The sequence below is a fragment of the Nomascus leucogenys genome, chromosome 2 (genome assembly GCF_006542625.1).
Source record: "Nomascus leucogenys isolate Asia chromosome 2, Asia_NLE_v1, whole genome shotgun sequence".
NCBI classification, from domain to species: Eukaryota; Metazoa; Chordata; class Mammalia; order Primates; family Hylobatidae; genus Nomascus; species Nomascus leucogenys.
Window position 1 is genome coordinate 50,995,905 of NC_044382.1, and position 18,093 is coordinate 51,013,997.

The 18,093-nt window shown below is 45.4% G+C and overlaps 1 protein-coding gene across 1 annotated transcript in view; it reads right to left on the bottom strand.

The window, feature by feature from the left end:
• The window catches only part of SNTB2 (syntrophin beta 2), a 128,617-nt gene extending 114,280 nt beyond the window's left edge, over window positions 1-14,337 (bottom strand). The window contains exon 1 of the mRNA XM_003262936.4: window positions 13,705-14,337. Coding sequence (XP_003262984.3) covers window positions 13,705-14,284 — 580 coding nt within the window. The 5' untranslated portion in view covers window positions 14,285-14,337. The remainder of the gene's footprint in view (window positions 1-13,704) is intronic.
• Between the last annotated feature and the right edge of the window lie 3,756 nt (window positions 14,338-18,093).

Consider the following 18,093-nt stretch of genomic DNA (forward strand, 5'->3'; position numbering starts at 1 on the left):
GTGAAAGAGCGAGACTCCGTCTCAAAAAAAAAAAAAAATAAAAATAAAAATATGATCTTAATGCACACTTACAAAGTTGCTTGAAATTCATAGAAATGTGATGTTCAAAATACCAATAAAGTACCGAAAATAATTTATTATTCACTTGACATGTCAAGCATTTTTTAAAAGCTCCAACAAGCTCACCTGTACCTAAGCAAATTTATTATTCTGACTTTCATTTTACAGCTGTCTATAATGTTTCTAAATCTCTTAATATGGTGGTTTCTCATTTAATCTATATTATCATCTTCTGATGGTTTTACAACAATGTAATGAATGTCTGCTATTTATGCTTGCCTAGCATCCATTCCCCCTTCTTCTGTTAACATCACCTTAATTCTCCTTTGAGAAACCCCCACTTTCAGTCCATGTGGTTCTAGGAAAATTGCCCCATTCCCTGGGTACAGGTCTGAGGTGACCTGATACACGCCTGGCCAAATAGAACATCTGGTACCCCCAGCCATATGATTGGAACATGGATGAGTCAGGCCCAGTATTTTTGGCTGGAATGACTGGGAAAGAGATATTACAAAGACATCAGTTCTCTCCAAATTAATTTACGGATTTTATATAATTTTAATCAAAATCCCAGAGGATTTAAGAATGATAAAATCATTCCAAAATTTATCTAGAGAAATAAGTAACTATACTATACCAGCCAGCAATTGTCTATTGTTACTTTTCAAATTTTTCTTGGCTGGTAGAGTCCACTTGAATTACCAGATATTAAATGTTACAGCTACAAAACACAGTGTGGTATGTTACAAAACACTAAAATGGAATATAATAGAAACTCCAGAATCAGAGCAGAGAATATAAAAAGTGCTATTTAAAAAGGCATATTTAAAATCAATGAGGAAAGGACAGGTCATCTCATCCCAAGAGGGGCAGATGTATAGCATGCATATTGCCCCCCATCCTCAGGCACACTCATTGCAGACATCACTAATTAAGCATAGCACTTGTTACTGCTGAACCCAGATATGGCCTTGGATTTTTCCCCATATGGCACTCTAGGCAGCCACCACCAAGCTATCAGACCAAGCATGCAAGAGGATTATTTGACAAATAATGCTGAGGCAATCAGTTAACTATTTGGAAAAATAAATAAAGTTAAATCTCTACTGCATACCATATGCCAAAATAAATTCTACATAGATTAAGAAGTTAAATGTAAGAATTGAAACCATAAAAGGACTAGAAAAAAGCTGTTGCAAAAGACATTCTCAGACAGAAACAGAGAAACTGCAATGAGAAGAAATGGGAGACAGTAAGAGCAACTGTCCTCAGTACTGCCTTAGGTTCATGACATTTCTGAGGCGCAGCTCTTCCTGAAGTCCTGAGACCTGTCTGGTTCTTTATAATATCTCCATCCTTTTATATGAACTAGTTTAAATGGGTTTCTGTGTTTTGAAACCCAAGGGGCCTTGAATAAGGCATGTGCATTTTCTTTCTTTTTTAAAATTTTTGTTAGTTGGTCAATTCATTTTACTATAAATTAGTCTAGGCTGGACATGGTGGCTCACACCTGTAATCCCAGCACTTTGGGAGGCTGAGGCAGGTGGATCACCTGAGGTCAGGAGTTTGAGACCAGCCTGGCCAACATGGAGAAACCCGGTCTCTACTGAAAATATAAAAATTAGCCAGGCATGATGGCACATACCAGTAATCCAAGCTACTTGGGAGGCTGGGGCAGGAGAATTTCTTGAACCCAGGAGGCGGAGGTTGCAGTGAGCCGAGATGGTGCCTCTGCACTCCAGCCTGAGCAACAGAGCGAGACTCTGTCTCAAAAAAAAAAAAAAAAAAAAAAAAAAATCTATACCATCTGAGTCTCTTTCAATGAACAATTTTTTTTGTTTTTTTTGAGACGGAGTCTGGCTCTGTCGCCCAGGCTGGAGTGCACGATCTCGGCTTGCTGCAAGCTCTGCCTCCCGGGTTCACACCATTCTCCTGCCTCAGCCTCTCCGAGTAGCTAGGACTACAGGCGCCCGCCACCACGCCCAGCTAATTTTTTTTTTGTATTTTTAGTAGAGACGGGGTTTCACCGTGGTCTCGATCTCCTGACCTCATGATCCGCCCGCCTCGGCCTCCCAAAGTGCTGGGATTACAGGCTTGAGCCACTGCGCCCGGCCTCAATGAAAAATTAAAGCTTCCAATTTTTCTAAGTGTAAGGTGTAACTTTTTTTTTCATTTTTAAAATACAGATGGGGTCTCACTAGGTTGACCAGGATGATCTTGAACTCCTGGCTTCAAGTGATCCTACCGCCTCTGCCTTCCAAAGTGCTGAGATTACAGGAATGACCAACCACACCTGCCTAGGTGTAACATTTTACATGAAAGACAGATTAAATTCAAAAACACACTGCTCAACTTTCTCACCTATTTCATTAAGTTTACTTTCCATGACACATTCAAGATAATTTACAAATTTTAAAGCAAGAGGGTCAGAAGACAGCAGAAAGAAAAATGTTGTAGAAAAATCAAAGCAAAAAAAAATTGCATTTCACATATTCTCAACTAATTGTAGCATTCTAGCATTGTCTTGGGGGCCAGAAATAAAGCCAAGTTTGAATTTTATAATTCTTTTATTATTTTAAAAGGCAAATCTATGATACCATAATCACTAGCATTTTGTTCATATATAAAATTATTTCATAAGTTTTGTTTTTATACTAAAATCAAACACAAATTTTATTAAGGAATCGGTGCATTTTCCTCAGAAGGACACTTAAATAAAGTAACCAAATCAATTGTATTTCTCCAGGCACAAAATATTAAACATAAGTGACCATACCATCATTTCTCCAAAGGAATTCAAAAGCTCTTTTCTCTAATCTAGAAAAAAGACCCTTTAAAGGAAGAATATGCTCTCATTCCATGTGACCAGATATAGTACACTGTTTATAAACTAAAATTTTTCATCTCAAACCCCAGAGACAGCAGACAGAGTTGCATGGCTTAAGTGCTTTACAACAAAGCTGAATAGTATGAGGGTAACACTCTCCAAATTATTCCACTTTTCCACTGATAACCATTCTTCTCCTGTCCCTGGACAGAAATCTCAGGGCTAATTCACTATATCCAATCAACCACTGTATCCTATCATTTCTTTCTTTGAAACAGTGTCTCTCAATTTTTTCCACATCAATGTTTCTAAAGGATCAAACACCTGTGCCAGTAACAAAAACTCACTGCAGGAGATTCTCTGTAAGTATCAAATTTTTGGATGCACGGGCAGTTGGAAGAAGACTATCTAGGTAGGAAAAACTTCTCAGTGGACTCTACTATGTCCCCTGATAAGCATCAACTGGTTTAAAGTATTTCTTGAATTGAATCCTCCTCTCTATTCCCACTGCCACTACCACCACCAGCTCCAAAGGTGATCACCTCTGGCTTGGATTACTTTTCACTACAACAGCTGCTGTTTTTCCCACCTTTGGTCTTTCCTCTTTGCACTGCATCCAGTGCTTCCACTGCTGCCAACCCAAAATTCTGTTCCCATCACATCACTTCCTGGATCAAAAATGAATTGCATCAGTTTCCCACCTCTTCTATCTCTTCAACCTCTCACTCTTTCTGTTGGCTGGCCTTTTCTCTTGCTATGCAAATCTGTACCAATTGTTTTCCCATTTAAAACAAAACAAGGCCGGGCACGGTGGCTCATGCCTGTAATCCCAGCACTTTGGGAGGCTGAGGCAGGCGGATCACGAGGTCAGGAGATTGAGACTATCCTGGCTAACGCAGTGAAACCCCATCTCTACTAAAAAATACAAAAAATCGGCCAGGCATGGTAGTGGGCGCCTGTAGTCCCAGCTACTCAGGAGGCTGAGGCAGGAGAATGGCATGAACCCGGGAGGCGGAGCTTGCAGTGAGCTGAGATCGCACCACTGCACTCCAGCCTGGGCAACAGAGTGAGACTCTGTCTCAAAAACAAAACAAAATAAAAAAAAACACCAGTAAATAAAACCTTTCTTGGACATTTCATTCAACTTTAGTTACTGCCTTTGCTTTTTTTTTTTTTTTTGAGACAGGATCTTGCTCTGTTGTACAGGCTGGAGTACAGTGGCACAATCACCACTGCAGCCTCGACCTCCTGGGCTCAAGCAATCCTCCCACCTCAGCCTCTGAGTAGCTGGGATTATAGGTGCATGCCACCACACCCAGCTAATTTTTGCATTTTCTGTAGAGATGGGGTCTTCCATGTTGCCCAGGCTGGTCTCAAACTCCTGGCCTCAACTGATCGTCCCACCTCAGCCTCCCAAAGTGCTTGGATTACAGGTGTGAGCCACTATGCTTAGCCGCCTTTGCCTCTTTCATTTTGCTGAGAAGCTTTTTAAAAGCATAGCCTAGACCAGGCATGGTGGTCCACGCCTGTAATCCCAGCACTTTGAGAGGCTGAGGCGGGCAGATCACAAGGTCAAGGATTGAGACCATCCTGGGCAACATAGTGAAACCCCATCTCTACTAAAAATACAAAAAAATTAACTGGATGTGGTGGCACACAGCTGTAGTCCCAGCCAATCGGGAGGCAGAGGCAGGAGAATCGCTTGAACCTGGGACGCAGAGGTTGCAGTGAGCCGAGATCGTGCCACTGCACTCCAGCCTGGCAACAGAGAGAGACTACGTCTCAAAAAAAAAAAAAAAAAAAAAAAAAACAGCGTAGTCTACTCACTGCCTTCTGCTCCTGTCACTGCTGAAACTGCTCTTATGGGGACTCCAATGGTCTTGTATGTTAATGATCAAACCCAATGGACTTCTTAGCTCTCAGCTTTCTTCGCATCTGTAATATCTGAAGATGCCAATCACCCCCACCTCCTCGAAATTCTTGTCTGTCTGACTACCACTGCACACTTTTCTCCAGATTGTCCTCTTACCTCCTCGACCATTCCTTTCCAGATTCTTCTTCCTTCACCCTGGCTCTAAATGTAGGGGTTCTGCAGGATTCCATTCTGATTCTACTTCTCAATTTGCACTACTTTTTTTTTTTTTTTTTGAGACGGAGTCTCCCTCTGTTGCCCAGGCTGGACTGCAATGGTGTGATCTCAGCTCACTACAATCTCCACCTCCTGGGTTCACGCCATTCTCCTGCCTCAGCCTCCCAAGTAGCTGGGACTACAGGCACCCACCACCACGCCCGGCTAATTTTTTTGTATTTTTAGTAGAGACAGGGTTTCACCCCATTAGCCAGCATGGTCTTGATCTCCTGACCTCGTGATCTGCCTGCCTCAGCCTCCCAAAGTGCTGGGATTACAGGCATGAGCCACCACGCCTGGCCTACTCTCTCAATGATTTCATCCACACTCATGCGTCAATTACCACTTGTACCCTGATATCTCCTAAATCTTCATCTCAGTTGACATTTCTCTTGATTACAGTCCTGAACGTCCAGCCGGCTACTGACCTTTTCTACCAAGATGTCACACAGGTAATTCAAATTCAACATGCCCCAGACTAAACCTATCTTCACTCAGAAAACTAGCTTGCCCTCTGTTCATTTCGGTTTCATAGTTACCCAGCTTCTCAAGCCAGAAATCCAGGAGTTAGCCTCCGTTTCTTTCTCTTAAGACCTCAAACATTTAGGCCTGTTGTTTCTATCTCACTATTTCTCTGCTTTATACTGTCCTATCCAGTCTCACTATACTTATGGTGTCACATAGCCTCCTAACTGCTTTCCCTTACACCTCGTGTCTGGAGCTCCTATACTCCATCTGCCACTCTCAACTTTCTAAAACATTTTCCCTCATTTAAAGCACCTTGGCAGCACCCTGTGGCCTAAAACTTTTTCAGAGCACATGCACATCAGTAAAAATTTGAGTATATGCCCTCAATCTATGAATATTTATTAATGCATATATACTATAAACCATATATAAAATACAGAAACCAAGAAAGACTGAGATACAGAAAAATATATGATATAAACATAACCCAGATGAAGTCATTCTATCATTAGCTACTATATGACTCAAAGTACAATACATTCTTAAGGTGAAGTTCATTATCAATGATAATGTGTATATATATCCATATTTCAAATAGTCTTCTTGACAATTTCATTTTTTAGGCTGACTCCTTGACAGATATAATTACCTTGAAATGTGACAAAGAGCTCCCACCAGGAGGAGAAATGTCAGTTCTACCTTTTTGTTACTGTTTGCAGTGTTAAAATTATCTTTAATCTACTATTTCTTTGAGCAAATCTCTACGCCACTTGTTCATTTTGTGAAGATTAATGTAATTAAATGCAGATAATATAAATCCACTCAACCAGGCTCAAGTAAACTGCAATAAGTTGCATTCTGATAACGGCAGCCAAACTAGTAAGGTAAGGTCACCACTGTCAATTCCTCGGCTTTATGAAGCTTCTGTTCCTGTCACTTTGCTGAAATTGCTCTTATGAAGACTCCATCATAAGACATCAGCTTGTATATCGAGTGTGTAATGGCACCGTCTTAAAAGACTGAGAGAACCAGTGTTATCTATATATTAAATATTAATAAAGCTCAATTTCTGTTTTTCAAGTTGAAAAAGTAAATATAAACCTCATTTAGAGACAATTGCTTAGCACTACATACAAGGCTCTCGATGACCTGGCCTCTGCTCACCTTTCCAGACTGCTCTCCTGGCACACACGTCCTGTACCTTACCACACTTTACTTCTCTCAACAAACCCGCTACTTATCACTTTCTTTTTTTTCAGACGGAGTCTCGCTCTGTCACCCAGGCTGGGGTGCAGTGGCGCAATCTCGGCTCACTGCAAGCTCCGCCTCCCGGGTTCATGCCATTCTCCTGCCTCAGCCACTCCGAGTAGCTGGGACTACAGGCGCCCGCCACCACGCCCGGCTAATTTTTTGTATTTTTAGTAGAGACGGGGTTTCACCGTAGTCTCGATCTCCTGACCTCGTGATCCGCCCGCCTCGGCCTCCCAAAGTGCTGGGATTACAAGCGTGAGCCACCGCGCCCGGCCTACTTATCACTTTCTTACCTTCGACATGCTGTCTCCTTTGCACTCCTACCTCCAGTGCCCCGTGTTCTCACCTCTATTAAAGCATCTATCACAACCTGCAATAACTGTTCCTTACTAGCCTAAAAGGGCAGGGATTACTCCCAATTTGGAATTCCCGGCATCTACCACAACACTTTGTTTGCAGTAGGTACTTAATAAATGTTGGGGCCAGGCATGGTGGCTCATTCTTGTAATCCCAGCACTTTCGGAGGCCGAGGTGGGTGGATCACGAGGTCAGGAGTTCGAGACCAGCCTGGCCAAGACGGTGAAACTCCAACTCTACTAAAAATACAAAAATTAACCAGGCGTGGTGGCAGGTGCCTGTGATCCCAGCTACTTGAGATGCTGAGGCAGGAGAAGCACTTGAACCCAGGAGGCGGAGGTTGCAGTGAGCCAAGATCACGCCACTGCACCCCAGCCTGGGTGACAGAGCAAGACTTAGTCTAAAAAAAAATAAGTAAATAAAACTAACTAAATAAATAAATGTTGACAGAATGAAAATGGTCTAAATTCCTCTGGTTGGCTTTCAATAACTTGCATAATCTGGCTTCAATCTATCTACCCAACTTTATTTTCTTCCCTCAAGTCCATACCAATCAGCCATTCCCCTCACTTTGTATCATATGTCATGCTCATTTTGGCTTTTGTTCAGGCCATCCCCTCAACCTGAACTGACTTCAGTCTACAGAGAAATAGCCTGTCCCTCAAGCCTGAGATCAAATCTCCTTTCCCTAGGAAGTCATACTCAATTCTTTCATCCCCCAATTAATCATTCCCTTTAGTGAACTCCTGAAGAGTGAGTTTACACACTTCAGCAACTATTTTCTATGGGGTAGTTTTTCTTTTCTTTTCTTTTTTTTTTTTTTTTTTTTTTTGAAGACAGGGTCTCGCTGTGTCACCCAGGCTGGAGTACAGTGGTGCAATGTGCAACCTCCACCTCCTGGGTTCAAGTGATTCTCCTGCCTCAGCCTCCCGAGTAGCTGGGATCACAGGTGCACGCCTCCATGCCTGATTGATTTTTGTATTTTTAGTAGAGATGGGGTTTCACCATATTGGCCAGGCTGATCTCGAACTCCTGACCTTGTGATCCACCCGCCTCAGCCTCTCAAAGTGCTGGGATTACAGGTGTGAGCCACCGTGCCCGGCCAGTGGGGTACTTTTCTTTCCCTAGTTTCTCTCTAATGATTTGATGCCAAGGACCATCTTCATTTTACTTTGCACATTGATCTCTCACAGCACACTGCAACATAACAAAACACAGGAGATGCTAAAGATATGACTGATTAGTTGTAGCTAGCCCAGTCCAGAGGAGGAAGCACTGGACTGGGTTTTAGTCCAACTTCTACCAACTAATTTGTCAGGTGACCTTAATCATGTCACTTAAACTCTGAGCGTTCATTCCTTATCTATAAGATCAGACATTACCAACTTTAAACAATCCAGGTAAAATATTTCTTCTAGTCCAAAAGAAAAATTAAAAATCTTCCCTAAAAATCAAGAGAAATTCTGAGACCTTCAGTAACTCATTTACTTTTGGTGAAACTCGGTTTTAATCATTTATACAACAAATATAAACAGCCTATCTCAGAGGACTGAATAAAAATCCAATGAGAGGCCGGGCGCGGTGGCTCACGCTTGTAATCCCAGCACTTTGGGAGGCCGAGGCGGGCAAATCACAAGGTCAGGAGATCGAGACCACGGTGAAACCCCGTCTCTACTAAAAATACAAAAAAATTAGCCGGGCGTGGTGGCGGGCACCTGTAGTCCCAGCTACTCGGAGAGGCTGAGGCAGGAGAATGGCGTGAACCCGGGAGGTGGAGCTTGCAGTGAGCCGAGATCGCGCCACTGCACTCCAGGATGGGTGACAGAGCGAGACTCCGTCTCAAAAAAAAAAAAAAAAAAAAAAAATCCAATGAGAAAATATAGATATAGATAGGCCAGGTGCATTGGCTCATGCCTATAATCCCAACACTTCGAGAGGCTATGACGGGAGGATTGCTTGAGCCCAGGAGCTCCAGACCAGCCTGGGCAACATAGTGAGACCCTGTCTCTACAAAAAACAAAAAATAAAAATAAAAACATTAGCCAGGCTGGGCGCAGTGGCTCACGCCTGTAATCCCAACACTTTGGGAGGCTGAGGCGGGCAGATCACAAGGTCAGGAGATCAAGACCATCCTGGTTAAGATGGTGAAACCCCATCTCTACTAAAAATACAAAAAAAACCAATTAGCCGGGCGTGGTGGCACACGCCTGTAGCTACATCCCAGCTACTCAGGAGGCTGAGGCAGGAGAATCACTTGAACTCGGGAGGTGGAGGTTGCAGTGAGCCGAGAATGCACCACTGCACTCCAGCCTGGGCAACAGAGCGAGATTCAGTCTCAAAAAAAAAAAAAAAAAAAAATTTAGCGGGCATGGCAGTGCACACCTGTAGTCCTGCTACTTAGGAGGCTGAGGTGGGAGGATCGTTTGAGCCCAAGAGGTTGAGGCTACAGGCAGTGAACTGTGATTGCGCCACTACACTCCATTCTGGGCAACAGAGAGAGGCCCTGTCTCGAAATAAATAAAATGCATAATTTTAAAATCCTGATTAAAATGTAAGGCATTATTATACTATTTAGTGGAAGATGCAAGCAAGCAGCATTATTTGTTGTCCACTTGGTTACCACAGTATACTAACCTAGCCAGGAACACTGGATCCTCGAAAAGTCAGCTGATAACAGCAAAACACTGTTCTACTTCACTCCAGCTAAGCAACAGAGCGAGACTCCATCTCAAAATATTTTATTTACTTATTTATTTATTTATTTATTGGCAGTGTTTCTGTTCACCCAGGCTGGAGTGCAGTGGTGCAATCATGGCTCCCTGCAGCCTCAACCTCCTGGGGTCATGCGATCCTCCCACCTCAGCCTCTCAAGTAGCTGGCACTACAACTGCACCACTACACTCAGCTAATTGTTTTACTTATTTTTTTTTTTCAAGTTTTTGTACAGACAGGGTCTTGTTATGTTGCCTAGGCTTGTCTTGAACTCTTAGCCTCAAATGATCTTCCTGCTTTGGTCTCCCAAAGTGCTGGATTACAGGCATGAGCCACCACACTTGGCTTTTTTTTTTTCTCTTTTCTTTCTTTTTTTTTTTTAAAGCTAGTCAAGTGAAGCAGTGAGAGTGGAGAAGGAACAAATAATCTGTAACCAGTTGTGATCAATTAGTTGTAAACACCACTGCACTCGGACCAGCGAAAATTCATTCTTAACCTAATCACCTAAAATAATTTTTATCATGTATTCTTCTTCAGGTAAAAATAGAGCCCTGGATGTTATTTTAACGACTTGCCATCCTGGCTATTTTGAGAGTGTCTTTGTTAACTCGTGGCATACCTTCGTGACCCGGTCCTACCTTCCTCATTCAGACCTGTGCTGTTCATTGCTATATTCCCGGTCCCTTAAAAAGTACTCAACACGTGAATTGCAAAATGAATCAACAACTTTGAGGGAGGTGTTATTATCATCCTGGCTTTACAGATGAGGAAACTAAGGTTTAGCAAGATTAAGTAACTTGCCTAGGGGTTACAAACCACTAGCCAGAAACAAACCCACATCTGACCACAAAGTCCTTGCTTCTACCCTACCCTACCCTGCTTCTAAAAAGAATAACTTTTTAATGTCTTGCACTTCTGTGTCTTTACTGGCGGCAGCTCTCTCTTCTAAAGGAGAAGCTCAATTTAAGCTTCATCAACCTGGGCATCCTCAACCTCTGATTCCCATGATGGACCTATATAGGCCTCTGTCTCCTTTGGGTTGTGCAAACTTCTATTAAAACAGCACTTTTAGTCCTCTGCTGTACTTATTTACTTCTCCTCCGTTCCCCACATCTCAACTCTAAACTTCCTGAGGACAGGAATCAGGTATCTTCAAGTGCCTCTGGCATGAGTTAAGAGTTAAGTAAATATCTGATGAATGAATAAATAACTCCTGCAAATCCCTGAGATAAAAAGGAAACTTTTAACTCAATTCCCTAACCACAGGCAACCAAAGACTATATAGCTTGCCCTGGTGTGGGATTGGCAAAAGCGTGCCTGAAAAAGCGTGCCTGAAATTCCCTGCCCACACCACAAAAAAGCATCACTGTGCAATGATATGGCAGTTTTTCAAGTTTTGAGACATCTAATGGAAGGACAATATGGTACAGCCTGAAAACTTTAAAGACTAAACTTAAAATCTATCTTTTAAAAGTGGCCTACCTGGATGGGACACCAGCTCTCAATTTTAAATAATGTTTGACTAGTTCAATTAAATCATCTTTTTCAGTGGTTTTACATATTTTGAGTAATTTTATTTTTACACGCAGTGGCTTGAAAATGCAACGTCATAAATCTACTATATTGACTTCCTCACAACTTGTAAGAACAAAAACTGCTTGTCTTGTACAAAGTGGGAAAATAAAGTAGAACCTGTGTGTTAGGTAAAAAGGCATTCAACAAACATGTTATTATGCTGCCATCTTTCTAAAAGCGCACGTGGCCTATTTTAGCCCAATAAAGACTGGGAAGCATTTACTATAAGGTTTTCATTTTACTGGTCTGAATACTAGGTTCAAACGATACCTATACAAAAAGTGGGTTGTTTGTTTTTGAGACAAAGTCTTGCTCTGTCATCCAGGCTGGGCATCCAGGCTGGAGTGCAGTGGTGAGATCTTGGCTCACTGCAACCTGCACCTCCGAGGTTCAAACGATTCTCCTGCCTCAGCCTCTCTAGTAGCTGGGATTACAGGCATCTGCCACGACGCCTGGCTAATTTTCGTATTTTTAGTAGAGACGAGGTTTCGCCGTGTTCTCGTGACCTCAGGTGATCTGCCCACCTTGGCCTGCCAAAGTGCTGGGACTACAGGCATAAGCCACCACGCCAGGCCAAAAGGTTTTTTTTTTTTTTTAAATATGGTGTAAAAGGTTCAACTGTCTGCCCATCACAACTGAGGACTACATAAATAGTGCTAAATTCAATATTCTGGATGTAAGAATTTATAACCAAATGCTTAGCTAGACCAATTTCAAGGTACACGTTTAGAGTAATAATTTTTTTTTAGACACACACCCAAACCACAATCTATAATTTTACTCCTTCTATTAACACTAATTTCCGAGCAGTGTCTAGCCCCACCTAGACGTGCAATATAAATAAGGTTTATAAATAGGATATCATAAAGGTGGCACACTGGAATTTCACAACTAGTGTACATGAAATCATTTCTGGTAAACCAGTATTTTTCCAAATATTCACAAGCTGATTTATAAGAAAGTGAAAATCCATTGTGCCAAGTTGGACTTCTGGCCTCTCGGTTTGATGATTGGTCCTTCTTCACCAGCAGCCCCCAGCCCTTCCCTTTTGTCCTTCCTCTGCCAGGAATACCCTCCTGACTCATCCCTGCCTGCCTGTGTCCATCACTTCCTTGGAGACCTGGCTCAAGATTCAGCTTCGGGAAAAAGTCCTCCCTGGCTAATTCCATCTCCACGAACTATTTTCTAACTTTGTATTCCTTTGGCATTTAAATATAGTTTGCACGACGTAATCACCAACTTCATTCCTTTCCTCCCTATAAGTTGTTTTGCATTTTTCTATCATTTCTCCAACTAGAGACCAAGTAGGGACAGCATCTTCTTTTATATTCTTTTTAACACAGCTAGCAATCACCACCAGTGAAAGAAAGCTGACCGCTCAAAAATTTCTGAAGAAAGCAACTGACTTTTCGTTTATAATTTACAATACTCTATCACCTCCAACATGCATGAGTCCTTAGAGGAGAAGAATTTTATTTTTGCCTTAGTTCAAATTCATCATGAAAGATCCAATTTACAGATCACATACATATAACTTAACGTAAGGAATAATCCTGGTTATTGAAACCTATCTTGTGATTTGCCATTTCAAGTTTCTTACAAAAACCCTAAGAGTCTTGAAGCAGCGCGCCTGTGAGTGGTAGGAAGCTGGCAGCAGATTTGCAAAAGGGGCAAAACTCTAGTTGGCAGTAAATGTTCAAACACGTGAGCCTCCACTGTTAAACAAGGTTCATTAACCACACAGACTTGCTGTTTCAGCTTTCTGGCTTCAATGAAATGCTATGATCTCCTTTGGTTATTGTTGAGAGCCAATGATGGGTTAAATTCCCATAAATTAACCAGCGCTTTGGTGGTTTGCCCGAGCATACCGCTGGCATCGGTGTGGATGGACTTTTTTTTTTTTTTTTTTTAATAGACCCGCCCGCCCCGAGGAGCCAGAGGTGAGTGAGTTAAGCGCCAACCCGGCACTTCTCAGCGGGCAAACGGAGACAGACCCACTCGAGCTGTTCGCTCTCCCTCAAGTTCTTAGTGTCAGCTTATCGGGCCGAGGTGGGGCTTCATAGGCAGCTGCTTTTTACTCAATCTCAGCCGAGACTTCCCTAGGGGCTGCAAGCCACACTTCGGCGGCTGCCCAACTTTTCCTGCAAGAAGCATCCGTTTTTCCACACTGAAACCTCCAGAAACCCGAGTTTGGGGAGAGAGGGGAGAGAACCGGCTTGCCCCGCCGGCGGGGCAGGAACAAAGTGAGCTCCCGCGAGCCCAGGCCGCCGCGGCCCGCTCACCCGCCCGCCCGGCCCCGCTCACCCGCCCGCCCGGCCCCGCTCACCCTCCAGCAGCACCTCCTTGCCCGCACGCTTCAGCGCCTGCACGGCCTGGTCGTGGGTGGCCTGGCGCAGGTCGGTGCCGTTCACCGACAGGATGGCGTCGCCCAGCCGCAGCGCCCGGCTCTGGTCGGCAGCCAGCCCCGGGAAGATCTTGGAGATGAGGATCGGCATCCGGTTCTCGCGGCCGCCCTTGATGCTGATGCCCAGGCCGCCCGCCTCCTGCTTCACTACCCGCACCCGGCGCACGGGCGGCGACGCGCCCGCCTCACCCGCGGGGCCCCGAGGCGGCGCCGGCGGGCTCGGGGGCCCCAGGCCGCGGCTCGGGCTCCCGGGCAGCGAGTCGCCCGCGCCGCCGCCGTTCGGGAGGCCGTTGAAGGCGGCGGCCGCGGGTCCCAGAGCGGGCTCCAGCTCGGCCGCGGCGGCGTCGCCCGTCAGGCTCAGGCTCTCCCCGCTCAGCTCGGCCACCACTCGGACCCAGCGCTCCCTCAGGAGCAGCTCCACCAGCCCCGCTTTGGTGGCCCGCGTCCACACCGCCATGGCCGGCCCCGCTCCAGCCGCCGCAGTCGCCGCAGCTACCCTCATTCCAGTCAGGCAGTCTCGGCGCTTCCCTCTTCCCGCCCGGAGAGGCGGGCCCGGCCCCTCCCCCGCGCGATTCATTATTCATGAGGCCACGCCTGCCTCCGGAGGGGCGGGGCCGGCGCAGCCGCTTCCGGGAGGTGCAGAAGTTGTCCGATCCCTCGCCTCTCGCCGGACGTGGGCAACCCGAATGCGGTGAGACTGCATTTCTCATCCTCCTTCCATTGGCTCCCCACGGACCCCCCAGAAACTTCTGACCTCTACCGTGCAATTCACGGGAGCTGCCCGGGCACGGAAAGCAAAATCAGCTTGGAGAAACACTTTGCAAGCCTGCAGGACCCGGTGGCACGTTCATTCTTGCATTGATTGGTTCATACCCTGTGTACTGAGCGCTTAGCCCTGTACTCCGGCTCCTTTTGAGGCCCTGTACTTAAGCTCAATAGTACCAACAACAGCTGAGAGTTTGCGGTCTAGTGGGGAAGGCAAATGCAGAACCAACCAACTAGGTGTGATACTATGTGGTTAAGTGACATGCAGAAAACGTCCCCAGAACAGCATAAAAGGAACATTTGGTTAGGCCTGGGGTTAGCTTCACAGAGGTAACAACGGGCAGTGAACAGCTCAAGCAAAAGTCCAACAGCATGATCCAAGCCTTTGTCAATGTTTTGTAATCTCGTTTACTTGCCTGTAATTCAAGAGGGAACGATGTCTTCTTAAACCCCGAAGCCACAATTGGCAGGCCTCAAGGATATTTGCAGAACAATAGTGCCTTAGGGTTCTTCAGAGAAACCAACTAATAGGATATATAGAGATGTATAAATTTATTATTATTATAAGGGACTAGCCACGAGATTATGGATGCTGAGAAGTCCCACAATCTGCCATCTGCAAACTGGAGACCCAGGAAAGTTGGTGGTGCACTTCCAATCCAAGCCCAAAGGCCTGAGACCCAGAATCAGTGGTATAAACCTGAGATTGAAAGTCTGGGCTGGGCGCGGTGGCTCAAGGCCGGGCAAGGTGGCTCAAACCTTTAATCCCAGCACTTTGAGAGGCTGAGATAGGCAGATCACCTGAGGTCACGAGTTCGAGACAAGCCTGACCAACATGGAGAAACCCCATCTCTACTAAAAATACAAAAAATAAGCCGGGCATGGTGGCACATGTCTGTAATCCCAGCTACTTGGGAGGCTGAGGCAGGAGAATTGCTTGAACCCGGGAGGCAGAGGTTGTGGTGAGCTGAGATGGCACCATTGCACTCCAGCCTGGGCAACAAGAGCAAAACTCTGCCTCAAAAAAAAAAAAAAACAAAAGTCTGGGCCGGGTGCAGTGGCCTACACCTGTAATCCCAGCACTTTGGGATGCCGAGGTGGTGGATCACCTGGGGTCAAGAGTTATAGACCAGTCTGGCCAACATGGTGAAACCCCGTCTCTACTAAAAATACAAAAAAATTAGCCAGGTGTGGTGGCAGGTGCCTGTAATCCCAGCTACTCAGGAGGCTGAGGCAGGAGAATCGCTTGAATCCGGGAGGCAGAGCTTGCAGTGAGCCAAGATTGCACCACTGCACTCCAGCCTGGGCAACAAGAGCAAAACTCCATCTCCAAAAAAAAAAAAAAAGTCTGAGAAGGGGGCCGCACGTGGTGACTCACACCTGTAATCCCAGCACTTTGGGAGACTGAGGCAAGCAGATCACTTGAGGTCAGAAGTTCGAGTCCAGCCTGGCCAATGTGGTGAAACCCCCGTCTCTACTAAAAATACAAACATTAGCCAGGCATGGTGGTGGGCCCTTATAATTCCAGCTACTCGGGAGGCCGAGGCAGGAGAATTGCTTGAACCCAGGAGGTGGAGGTTGCAGTGAGCTGAGATCGTGCCAGTGTACTCCAGCCCGGGTGACAAAGCGAGACCCTGTCTCAAAACAGAAAGTCGAGAAGGGGGTGAGGGTGGGAGTTGGGGTGGGGGGACAATGATGTAGGTCCCCGTCCCAGTGCCAAGGCCCGAGGGCCAGATTCACCAAAGTCTGAGGGCAGGAGAAGATGGATGTCCCAGCTCAGGCAGAGAGTGAATTCCCCCTACCTCTGCCCTTTGTTTTGCTCAGGCCCTCAACTGATTGGATGCTGCCTGCCCACATTGGTGAGGGTGATCTTCTTTAGAGTCTACCATGGAAATGCTAATCTCTTCCTGAAACACCCACACATGTATACCCAGAGGTTATGTTTTACTAGTTACCTGGGGATCCCTTAGCCCAGTCAGGTTGACACAAAATTAACATCACAGATGGTTACTTAGGAAGATGCCAGAATTCCAATGTGAACAGAGGATAGGGTCAGTGGAAATGGGAGGATATGAGTGTGAAAAGCATCTTTTTTTTTTTTTTTGAGACAAGAGTTTCACTCTTTTTGCCCAGGCTGGAGTGCAATGGCGTGATCACGGCTCACTGCAACCTCTGCCTCCCAGGTTCAAGCGATTCTCCTGCCTCAGACTCCTGAGTAGCTGGGATTACAGGCATGCGCCACCAGGCCTGGCTAATTTTGTATTTTTTAGTAGAGACAGGGTTTCTCCACGTTGGCCAGGCTGGTCTTGAACTCCCGACCTCAGGTGATCCACATGCCTCGGCCTCCCAAAGTGCTGGGATTACAGGCATGAGCCACCGCACCCAGTCGAAAAGCATCTTATAACAAAATATCGAAGAGTTTGGACTTGACTTTATAGATCTTTTTTTTTTTTTGAGATGGAGTCTCATTCTGTCACCAGGCTGGAGTGCATGGCTTGATCTCAGCTCACTGCAACCTCCACCTCCTAGTTTCAAGCAATTCTCCTGCCTCAGCCTCCCAAGTAGCTGGGATTACAGGCGCATGCCATCACACCAGCTAATTTTTATATTTTTAGTAGAGGTGGGGTTTCACCATTTTGGTCAGACTGTTCTCGAACTCCTGACCTCATGATCCGCCCGCCTCAGCCTCCCAAAGTGCTGGGATTACAGGCGTGAGCCACCGTGCCTGGCCACAGATCTGACTTTCTTAGCCTGGAGGCCGTGGCCTTTTGTTGGGGCAAGTGTACATGGGCATTCCCAAAAATTGTATGCAAAATTTGGTCTCTAAGGTATTTTTTTGAAGCCTGTGATTCATCCAATTGTCAGGAAGTTTCCCTGACCAAAGGCCATGAGCCACTGCTGTGCACATTGCAGAGCCTGCAGTGGCTTTTATCCAGACATGAATGATACAACCCACCCACCTCCTCCAGTTTCATGGACTAGAAGAGCTAAGAAAACTGAGGGCCAGAGAGCCAAAGACCATGGCCCAAAGTCCACAGGAAGGAGGCAGAGACAACTCAGGACTCCCAGCCTCTGCATCCAGGGCTATTTTCACTATACAGTACCCTTCAGACCTCCAAAATAAGGGTCCAAGCTGGGCACAGTGGCTCACGCCTGTAATCCCAAAACTTTGGGAGGGTGAGGCAAGCAGATCATTTGAGGTCAGGAGTTCAAGACCAGCCTGATCAACATGGTGAAACCCCATCTCTACTAAAAATACAAAAAACAAACAAAAAAAATTAGCCGGGTGTGGTGGTACACACCCCTATCTCAGCTACTCAGGAGGATGAGGCACAAGAATCTCTTGAACCCAAGAGGCAAAGGTTGCAGTGAGCCAAGATCGCACCACTGCACTACAGCCTGGGCGACAGAGCAAGAGTTTGTCTCAAAAAAAATAAAAATAAAAATAAAAAAAATTAAAAATAAACTAAGAGTCCAGAAAGCACACTGTTAAGAAAGCAAGTGCTCAGCAAAATCATGAGGTCAAGGTGTCCTCTAACTTTTCTT